The sequence below is a fragment of the Trachemys scripta genome, chromosome 1 (genome assembly GCF_013100865.1).
Source record: "Trachemys scripta elegans isolate TJP31775 chromosome 1, CAS_Tse_1.0, whole genome shotgun sequence".
In the NCBI taxonomy this organism is placed as follows: domain Eukaryota; kingdom Metazoa; phylum Chordata; order Testudines; family Emydidae; genus Trachemys; species Trachemys scripta.
The window spans coordinates 284,747,261-284,758,357 of record NC_048298.1 but is presented as its reverse complement, the minus strand read 5'-3'; the positions used below and the strand labels follow the sequence as shown (position 1 = coordinate 284,758,357).

General features: G+C 48.7%; 1 protein-coding gene across 1 annotated transcript in view; it reads left to right on the top strand.

The window, feature by feature from the left end:
- Positions 1–3,307: 3,307 nt before the first annotated feature.
- Positions 3,308–11,097, top strand: part of VWA8 (von Willebrand factor A domain containing 8) — a gene marked incomplete in the record, with an annotated part of 259,242 nt that continues 251,452 nt past the window's right edge. The window contains 1 exon segment of the mRNA XM_034758419.1: positions 3,308–3,505. Coding sequence (XP_034614310.1) covers positions 3,358–3,505 — 148 coding nt within the window.

The following is an 11,097-nucleotide window of genomic DNA, read 5'->3' as shown; positions in this document are numbered from 1 at the left end:
GAAATTAAAAATGGAAAAAATCTTTTAGGCATCATCTCACTGCACTGTTCCCATCTCACTGGGTGTTCCTTATAGTTTAATTTCTAGTATATTTTAAATATCTCCAATGATGGGCTGTTTCAGGTTCACTTGTACTAGAAAACAAGCCCACCTTAATTTACAACAACATATTGATATTTAACTCAAGATAGCCATCGGGATTTTAAACACTGAAAAACAATTCTTCACTGACTCAACCAAAAAGGTATAGTCAGAATGAGGCCCAGGAGGAGGCCAGGCCTCTTGGGTTAAGACGGGGGATGTGCTTCCTCCCTTATCCCAGCCCCACCCTGAACTGGACCCTAGAAGAAGCAGCCAGCCCTTTTCATCTTACCTGCTGGGCTATGATTGACTACTATGGAAATGGGGGCATTGTAAGAACCAAGGTAGATAGTTTCATATTTAGTTATTTTATCTCTTTCCTCATAAATTAGTCATTTCTGGCCATATTCATTTGGGCCCCAATCCTCATTTTGCAGAGCCTGTGTGGAGCCTGATTGCCTGCACACAGTAAATTGCAGGATTAAGGCTTTTGGCCTTCTCAAAATTCCCACCAGTGAGTTCTTCTCTGGTGATGCAATACATGCAAATGGAAGCAACATCACACAAACTGTATGCCTCTATGCTCTGTCATGCCTCTGCAACCCAAAATTACATTGACCTTTCTTGGTGTCATACAGAATTGCAAAAATCACCTCTAATTTGCTATCCACAATTATCCAAAACCCTGTTTTGGCATCACTGATTTCCAGGATTCTGGTCTCTCATCAAAAATGTTTCTGATTATTTTTCTGAAGGAATATTAGCTTATATATGCCCCAGTTGTATCTCATTTTATTGTTTTCTATCCATATTTTTAACCTCTCTTGGACCCTTTGTCCTTTTATCCTTCTGCTGGTCTCCTTGAGATCTTTTCTACTCCTGGGGGAATTCTGCGTCTCTGCATGGGTGCAGAATTCACATCCCCTGCAGATTTCTTTGCTTCCCTGCAGAAAAAATGACTTTCTGATGGGGAAGCAAAGGGAAGCCACAAGAGCGGTCATACGCCCCTCCCCAGCAGCATGGGTGCATTGTTTTGGGCTTTTGGAATAGCTGGTGGAGAGGTAAATCACTGTGTGCGGAAGGGGCTGCTGATGCCCTGGCTGGTGGCTTCTGCCCTGAGCCAGGCTCAGCTTCTAGTCCCAGCTGGGCTGGGGAGGACAGGACTTGCTCTTCCCCTGCAAAGGAGCGGCTGGGGTCAGACCCACTCCCAAAAACCTCCCCTGGCTGCGGGAAGCTGTACATCTCCCTCCTCCTCCTCCCCCCGCTTCTTGTCCCCATTGCTCCTCAGCTGTGGAGGGAGGAATCACTGTACGAGGAGCTGCCCCCTGGCTGCCCAAACCCTGGTGTATGGATCCCCCATACCCAGCCTCCCCCGCTAAGCCTCATCCCCTGCACCCAGAACCCCTCCCTGAGACACCCACACCCAAATCCCACCCTGCCAAGCTCAACTCCCTGCACCTGGAGCCTCACCGCTGAGCCCCCCCCCACACACCTCCATCCCTGCACTCAAAATCCCTGAACTCCCTGCACTCAAACTCCCACCCCAATGAGCCCCACTGTACCTGGACAACCCCCCCACACCTAGACCCATCCCCCCACACCAACACCCCCCGAGTCCCAACCACCTTCACCTGAACCCCCCCTTGCACATTGCCCCTGGACCTGGAACCCCCCAACGAGACCCTGTGCATCCAGATCCTCCCCACACCCATCCCCACTGAGCCCCAACCAGCTGCACCCCAACACCCACCCCAGCAAGCACCCACCCCACTCCCCCGAACACCCAGATCCCATCCCCACTGAGTCCCAACCAGCTGCACCCCAACACCCACCCCAGCAAGCACCCGCCCCACTCCCCCCAACACCCAGATCCCTGCCCACTGTGCCCCCCATACCCAGTCCCCTCTGTTAACCTCAACCACCTTCCCCTGGATCCCCTGCAGAGTCCCATTGCCTCTGCACCGGGAACCCCCCAATGAACCCCTGTGCATCCAGCTCCCCCCTGCACCCAGACTCCCCCACTGAGCTGCCCAGATTGCCCCACACAGAACCCTCTCCCCCCACAACGGCAACCCCCACACTAAGCCCCTCCTAAGCTGGGATGCGCCTGCCTACCCACACCTGGTGTACCTGGTGTCGAGGGGCAGGGCCAGACCCCAGGGGTATTTTGGGGGCAAGCCTGGCCCTTGTGCTGTGTCTGGGTCAGGTGCAGCCTCACCACTGAGTTCACGCCCCTGCACTTGGAATCCCCCAATGAGCCCCTGTGCGAGGGGAACTGCAGGGTGATCTCCCACCTCCATGCAGCCAGTGGCTTCTGCTCCCCACTGCCATGCTGGAGCCTCCACATTTATTTATTGACAAATAAAATTTGCAGAATTTTAAACTATGTGCAGAATTTTTATTTTTTTGGTGTAGAATTCCCTCTGGAGTATTTCTGTTCCCTTCTTTGGGACGTTGTCCCTTCATACACTTTACTCTAGTTCCTATTAATCTTATCTAATTTCCTGGGGTCCCTGTTTCAATTAGCTCCTCAGAGACATGCTTTGCTGTCACTATTCCTTCTCCCGAACTTCCCCATTCTCCCTAGCTGTCATCCGAGTTCAGTACTGTACTGCATCCCTTTTCCTGCTAGTGGAACATCACCCAAAACTTTCTTCTTGCGGTTTGAATAGAAGTGGAGCGGGAAACATATCGCTACTACACATATCCACTTGTACTGACACAGAAAAGCGAATGATAGCCCCCCAAGTGTATTGTGACTCCAGGAGACACAGAGGCCAACAGCTGTCAGTAGCTCCAATTCACAACCCAGCATTTCAGCACAGGTTAGATACTCGTCAAGGCTACGGTGCAGTTCACCGACGGGTGGTTGAAGGCTGATCCTGGTGCTGTCACACTCACAGAGCGACCCACACCCCTCCGTCCTACAGAGAGAAGCGCAGACTGTGGCACCCACAGAACAAAATCCCCCTGTGCCCAACTCCCCACAGGGCAGGGGAGAGACGGACCCGCTTGGGGCAGGTTCACGCGGTCCCTGCCTCTCGGGGCCCGGGCCTGCTCCCATGGAAGCTGATGGCGAAGCGCTGGGACCGGGGGAAACGAGATCACAACCACCCGCCGGGGCGGCTCCCAGCGCCGCGCTCCCTCCCGGGGCAGCCCGAGCCCGGCCGGCACCAGTTTCCGGTGGGACGCTGTGCCTCGGCGATTCCCTTCCCCCCGGCCTGCCGCTTCCTTAATCCCCGCCTGCCCGGTGCGTGTCTCCGGCCCGGCCTCCCCATGCAGTCCCGGCTTCTGTGCTTCAGCGGCGGCCCCGCAGCGCGGAGAGTCCGGCTCATTCTGCAGCAGGTGGTGCGGGGCCGCCTGGCTGCGGAGAGGCAGCTGCAGCCGGAGGTCAGGGCGCTGCACGGCTCGGGAGCCGCCGCAGGTAACTCCCCCCCCCCCCCCCCACGGGTTAATGGGGCTGTGACTCCCACCCCAAACACTAGCCACTTCTACACCCCGTCAGTTCCCAGTGCCCCCAAACTCCAGCCCCTCATCAGCTCCCAGAGCCCCCAAACGTCAGCTCCCTTCTAGGGTTACCATATTTCTACAAGCCAAAAAGAGGACACTGGGGGAGGAGCCCCGCTCTAGCCCCGCCCCTGCCCCACTCCCTGATTGCCCCATCCACTTCCCACCCCCTGATTGCCCCCCTCAAAACCCCCAACCCCCACCCCGCTCCTTGTCCCCTGACTGCTCCCTCCTGAGAATGCCCTACAACCCTACCTGTCCCCTGACTGCCCCGACCCTTATCCTCACCCCCACCCCATATTCACACCCCTGCCCCCAGACAGATCCCCGGGGACTCCCATGCCTATCCAACTGCTCCCTGCCCCCGACAGGACCCCCAGAACTCCTGACCCATCCAACCCCCTCTGCTACCTGCCTGCCTTGACCCCTCTCCACACCCCTGCCCCCTGACAGCCCCCCCAGAACCCCAGACCCATCTAACCCCCCCTGCTCCCTGTCCCTGACTGTCCCAACCCCTCTCCACACCCTTGCCCCCTGACAGCCCCCCCCCCAAACTCCTGACCCATCCAACCCCCCCTCCCTGTCCCCTGACCAGGGCCAGCTTTAAAGAGCCCAGGAATCGGGCTGCGCTCTGGCCGGGGTTGCGGGGCTTGGGGCCGGGCCGGGGGTGCCGGGGCCGGGCCGGGGGTGCCGGGGCCGGGCCGGGGGTGCCGGGGCCCAAGTTGGGCTGGAGCCGCTGGGGCAGCCGGGCGCTGCTCGGCCAGGGCCGCGCCACCCCGGAGCTCTCCTCCTCGCGCCCCCACGCCCCAGCTTACCTGCTGCTGCCGCCTCCCGCTTGCCCCTGCTTCTTTTCAGACTTCCCGCAAAGATCTGATTCGTAGGAAGCAGGGGAGAGGGAGGAGCAGGGGGGCGGAGCGTTCAGGGGACGGGAGGAGGGGGCAGACAGCGCAGGGCCGGGGGCGTGCTAAGACTGTAGGGGATGCGGGGAGCCGGGAAGGGGCTTTGGCTGCCCAGCGGCGCTTTGCCGCTGCTTTTCTATCTATAAATAGCTGACCGGGGGGAAATCCCGGACATTTTTAGATTTTTAAAAATCCCCCCCGGATGGCTATTTATAGACCGAAAAGCCGGACATGTCCAGGGAAATCCGGACATACGGTAGCCCTACCTCCATGCCCCTGATCCAACCATCAGCCCCACCATCTCCAAATTCCAGCCCCCTCCACACCTCATTGCCTGCAAAGCCAACTACCATCAGCCCCCACTGCCCCCAAACTCCATTGCTCCACATCCCACCATCAGCCCCTACTGCCCCCAAATCCAATCACCATCAGCTTTCACTGTCCCCAAACTCCAGTCCCCTCCATGTGCTCCCACTGACCCCAAATTCCACCACCATCCGCTCCCACTGACCCCAAATCCCAGCTCCCAGCTCAACCATAAACCCAAATTCTAGTCCCCCCCCATTCACCAATGTTGCCTCACTACCCCATATCCAACCACCATCAGCCTCTAATGCTGCCTTTACACCTCATTATCAATCCCCATTACCCCCAAATCCAAACCCCCAAATCTAATCTGCACCAGACCCTGCTGCTCCCAAAACCCAATCTCACCTGTCCAGATCCAGTTCTAATTCCCTCCCTGCCTCCCTCATCCCCAAACTCACTGGCTCCATGATTTTAACCTCCTCTAGTCTTAATCTCTTCTCCTCCTCACACACCGGTGGTATCTTCCATCTCATGCTAGGTGTGTTGGGTTTTGTTTTGGTGGATTTTACTTTAGAAATTTCTCAGAGTCTTGTATCGCTTTTTCCTGTCTGGAAAGTCAAAACAAAAGTAACTGGGGAATAGGAGCAGGACAGTTCCTTGCTCCTCTCCATCTAAACTCCACTGGGTGGATAGGCTTTGTAGTAAAGTTGGGAGATGTTGACACATTTTAGGGCAACAATTCACCAATTTTTCCATTCTGAGAAGCACCTCACGAGAGAAAAGGCTCCAAAACACTTGCCTTGTCTGTCCATTGCTTGTGTTTCAAAATGCTTCATTTTGTGGATCATCAGGAAGAGCTCTGCAGCCTATAGTTTGAGAACCACTCCTCTGGGACAGAGTAGTGATACTTGTATTGTTACATTGCATAGGATGAGCCACTTTACAAAGGCAGAATCCCACTAAATTCAGGGGTCCGATGATACTGATCTATTTGCAGGACTGGACTTGTCTGTAGAATATACTCCTCCTACCTTGAGGCAATTTTACAGGTTTGAAAAATGGTCTCAGAACCTGTATATGTTCCCTTAAGCAGCACTATTAGGACATACAATTGATTGACCTTGGTTCTGCATATATTGGGTGAGTGGGACCGTGTTCGTTGAACAATCCCAGAGTATCTTATAATGATGTTCAAAACATGTGACAACCTTGCACAAATTAGAACTGGCTCTTAAAACAATGACATACACCAACAGTAGGTGACATTTTTCTGGATGTGTGCCAAAGGAATCACAATTCCTAAATATAGAATGAATAATGACCAAGTATGAATTATGGAGCTAGAATCCATTTGAGAGGTCCTGATGGTCTCTTAAATTTATGTACTTGTTTTAATTCTTACTTACAGCACTATTACTCAAATTTGCTGCCAGATAATGAGACAATCAGTCAAACAGGTTTGAGTTAATCAAGGAAGGAGCCAGTTTGAGGAATGAATATAATGAGGTCTTATAATATTCAGAGGATTTTGAATAGGAAAAAATGTATAAAAGTGAGATTGAAAAGATTGGGATTTTTTACCGTAGAAAGGAGATGCATGAGAGGGGGCGTGATAAAAATTATATAAGTAATAGTATCGAGAAGGTAGATCAGGAACTTTAGTTCTCCCATCTCATAACTCAAGAACAAGAAGGCGTTCAATTAAATTAAAAGGTGGAAAATTCAAAACTGATAAAAGGAGGTACTTTTTCTCCCCTTGCATAATTAGTCTGTGAAACTTTTTAACCCAGTGCACAATTAGATTACAAAACTCTGTGCCACAGGATGACATTGAGGCCAAGAATTGAGAGAAATTCAAAGAGAGATGGGGTATGTCTATGGATAACTCCGTTCCTGTTATCAAAATTAATGATCATAGAATCATAGAATATCAGGGTTCGAAGGGACCTCAAGAGGTCATCTAGTCCAACCCCCTGCTCAAAGCAGGACCAATTCCCAACTAAATCATCCCAGCCAGGGCTTTGTCAAACCGGGCCTTAAAAACCTCCAAGGAAGGAGACTCCACCACCTCCCTAGGTAACGCATTCCAGTGCTTCACCACCCTCCTAGTGAAATAGTGTTTCCTAATATCCAACCTAGACCTCTCCCACTGCAACTTGAGACCATTGCTCCTTGTTCTGTCATCTGCCACCACTGAGAACAGCCGAGCTCCATCCTCTTTGGAACCCCCCTTCAGGTAGTTGAAGGCTGCTATCAAATCCCCCCTCATTCTTCTCTTCTGGAGACTAAACAATCCCAGTTCCCTCAGCCTCTCCTCATAAGTCATGTGCTCCAGCTCCCTAATCATTTTTGTTGCCCTCCGCTGGACTCTTTCCAATTCTTCCACATCCTTCTTGTAGTGTGGGGCCCAAAACTGGACACAGTATTCCAGATGAGGCCTCACCGATGTCGAATAAAGGGGAGCGATCACGTTCCTCGATCTGCTGGCAATGCCCCTACTTATACAGCCCAAAATGCCGTTAGCCTTCTTAGCAACAAGAGCACACTGTTGACTCATATCCAGCTTCTCGTCCACTGTGACCCCTAGGTCTTTTTCTGCAGAACTGCTACCTAGCCATTCGGTCCCTAGTCTGTAACAGTGCATGGGATTCTTCCGTCCTAAGTGCAGGACTCTGCACTTGTCCTTGTTGAACCTCATCAGGTGTTTTTTTGGCCCAATCCTTGGTGAATCCATACTGACTGTTCCTGATCACTTTCCTCTCCTCTAAGTGTTTCATAATTGATTCCTTGAGGACCTGCTCCATGATTTTTCCAGGGACTGAGGTGAGGCTGACTGGCCTGTAGTTCCCCGGATCCTCCTTCTTCCCTTTTTTATGATAATGTTGGAAGGAATAGTAAGCCTTGTGCCTCAGGGTTTGCACGTCCTCTGAAGCCACTGTCAGAGACCAGCTACTGGACTAGATGGATTTTGGATCTCATTCAGTAAGGCAATTCTTATGTTCCTATGAATTGTGAGGTCTTGATATTAGGAATACTATTTATTGCCCATTCTCCTCCAGTGCACTCCATTCTCCTTAGGTCCTCCTCACATCCTCTTGCAGGACCCAGGTCTCCTATACCTTTGACAACTTCGGGTGTGCAGTTGGGTAACCTGCTCCTCCTCTTTTGCAACAATGGGTACTTTTGTTACCTTCTCCGTGGGCTTTCAGGGGGCTTCCCCCACTAGGAGGTTTCTTGATATAGTGTTTCCTCTTTTTCCCTATGCAAAAAGAGATTTTTGGGAAGGTCTGGAAGCTGCAGCCAGCTAGGTAAGCAACAGTCAGTTTGGCTCCCTGATTGTCTGAAGCTGAGACACATCCCAGATACTGGTGTGGTGGTAGCTCCTCAGTATTGAAACAGAATGGTTGCTGGTCACAGTTTTGTAAAATGTGAAGTGGGGGCACCCACCTCCCCCTAACTTCCTTTGCAATAGGGAGTAGAGGCCTCCTGGCACCTTATGAATAGCTGTGGAAGAACAGATGAAGGCAGCCAGTGACAGAGAGTTATGAAGAGTGGGGTGGGGAAGTCATAGAATTATGGGAAGAGAAAAGGGGTTACTAAAGCTTCATGGAAACACTTGTGAGAGATTTGCACTTGTGCAGCTCAAATGGGAGATCCTATTTTTTTCTGATTATTTGATTTCTTGAATAAAGTCCAAGAGTCCATTTGAGAATTTTTATATTCAGGTTGCATGTTCCAAGCCAGTAGAGTATAACAGGCTGTTACTTTTCTTCAGTGAAGTGGTGGTGATGAAAATTTTTTAAAAATTGTATTTACTTTGTTGGCTGAGCTTATGAGCAATGAAGTGTGCAGCCTTTTAGTTGGCTGAGCGAAATGAGGCCTACACTCAATTCGATGGCATTTCTCTGCTTGTGTATCTGGGCATAAGTCTTGAACAACACAGCTGATCAATTCCAAAATTGCAGGATATGTTCTACACAAAAATGGGAAGAATCCTATTGATTTTTGGTGAAAACCAGAAATGGGTGGGAGAGAGACAGAGCTCTTGGTATTTGGTTAGCACACCCACAGCTTTAACCACTTATGTTGTTGTCTAGAGAGTTTTTTAAAAAAAATGGCTGCCATCAACTTTTTCTTTTAACGCCTTCCAGTGTAACAACACACCCCATCTCAGCTCTGCCCATCGTTCCAAAAGTGTTTAAAATGTTGATAGCCTGAATGACTTATATCCCAGACAGAGAGAAAAGAAATAATTTTATAAATGCCAAATTAGGGGGGAAATGGAGGGCAGCAAGGACCCCCTTGTGTGTGTAAGGAGGTTGGCAACCCTCTAGATGTAAGCAGGCTAAGACGAGCAGTCACAAGGAAAATGGGGAAGACTGAGAGTTCCTGGTATATGGTGAAAGGGAGAATTTTTTGGGGTGCATACAGACCTTAGGCATGAGGATGGGAGTAGGGGAATTGCAGGGAGTCTCTGAAATAGAGGAGGAGGGTGGCACACAGGGAGTTTGTGGGGAAAATTGCAGGGATGCTTGTGTGTACAGTGAGCTCAGACCATGCAAGCTACGAAGTGTGCCACTCTGTTTTATATGACTTTTGGAGGATTAGGATATAAGACAGGCTACATCTACACTGCACTTTCGTCAGTAAAACTTTTGTTGGTCAAGGGTGTGAAAAAACACATCCCGACCGACAAAAGTTTTACCGAGGAAAAGCGCTGCTGTGGACAGTGCTTTGTTGGCGGGAGATGCTCTCCTGCTGACAAAGCTACCACCCCTCATTGGGGGTGGTTTTATTTTGTCAGCAGGAGACCTCTCCTGCCGACAAAGAGCGGCTACACTGCATACTTTACAGGGCACAGCTGTGCTGCTGTAAGGTGTGCAGTGTAGACATAGCCATGCACGCTCAGCAGACTATTAACGCTTAATAAACATGATTTCTTGGTCATTCTCTTTGAGTAAAATTCAGTACAGGCTGTGAGATTCAAAATCTGATGATTGTTTTAAATTTTAACTTCTAATATTTAGTAAATATTTAATTATAGCCACGGTTGTTTGTGGGTTTGTTTTGCAAATATTTTTTGGGTTAATACATAAACCTTGTTGTCCTGAAGTTGAACTTGTTTAGCCAATTCAAGCACTCTACAAGGACTCTTATTAAAAGTCACATAGGAATTGCCAGGGTGAATTTTGAAGGGTGTTTCAACTAGTTTTCAATAAAAGGAAGTTCTTTTTAATAAGTCTCTTTGATTTTCAGACATGGTTTATTTTCTTTTATTGTGTCACTGAAAATATACTAATGATCAATTATGCTTGATGTTTAAGCTCATTTAAAAATAGGTTGACAGCTTGGATATTCTACTTTGAACAAACTGTACTTTGAAAACCTTATTTTAGTATTGAAACACAAAGTTAATTTTCATATTACAGTACTGACAAGCCGGACAGCTTAGCACTAATAAAGCACACTAGTGGAAAGTGCCAACTGCCTAATTGGTGAACAGGACAATTCTTAAGTTCAGCCCATGATATCATCCTTTTTGTGCCAGAACATTTTTGACCATTACATTCATGTTTTTACTGGAAAAACAAAGCAGCTGGCATATACTCCCTCCACATCACTAAGATTCAGAGAATTCACTCTCAACTGGGGGCCTCAGAGAACACAGCTGAAGGCCACTCCATTTTTTAGGTAGGAATTAATATTTTTGATAAAAATCTCTTGTAGCCAATTTACACAACACATTGTAAATACAGGGCAAAACTAAGGTATACACAATAAGTACAAAGTTTAATTATCCTAGTGTTAAAAATATTTAAACTGATTTATCACAAGGGGTGTACACTATATTAATTGAGCATCGTCAATCATTCTATACTAACAGTGCACACTATTTTCACAAATTGCCAAGATGTATAATGCTTTCAAATTATAAAAAGCTCTGCTTTATGCTGGTTTCTTTAATCCCATAAATGATTATTAGGTGTCCAGAGAAGATTCCAATGCAGAAATAATATGCTCAGAAAGGGGGAGAAAAAGGAGTATAACAGTACTTGTTAGTTCTCCAAGAGAAGACACTTGATGTTTTGAAGCTCAGCTTGCTTTATCATTGGCTTTGTAATCAATCCTAGGGTAAATACAAATATATATTGTCTTTATTGACATTGTAGACTTTAACTAGTGAAGAAAATCATTAGTCCATAGCAGGTCATGGAAGAAAATCAAGCCTTAGCCAAAAAACATCAGAACTTCTCTGGTTCTAACACAGCTAATGTTGATTGGAAATTACATTATGTATTAT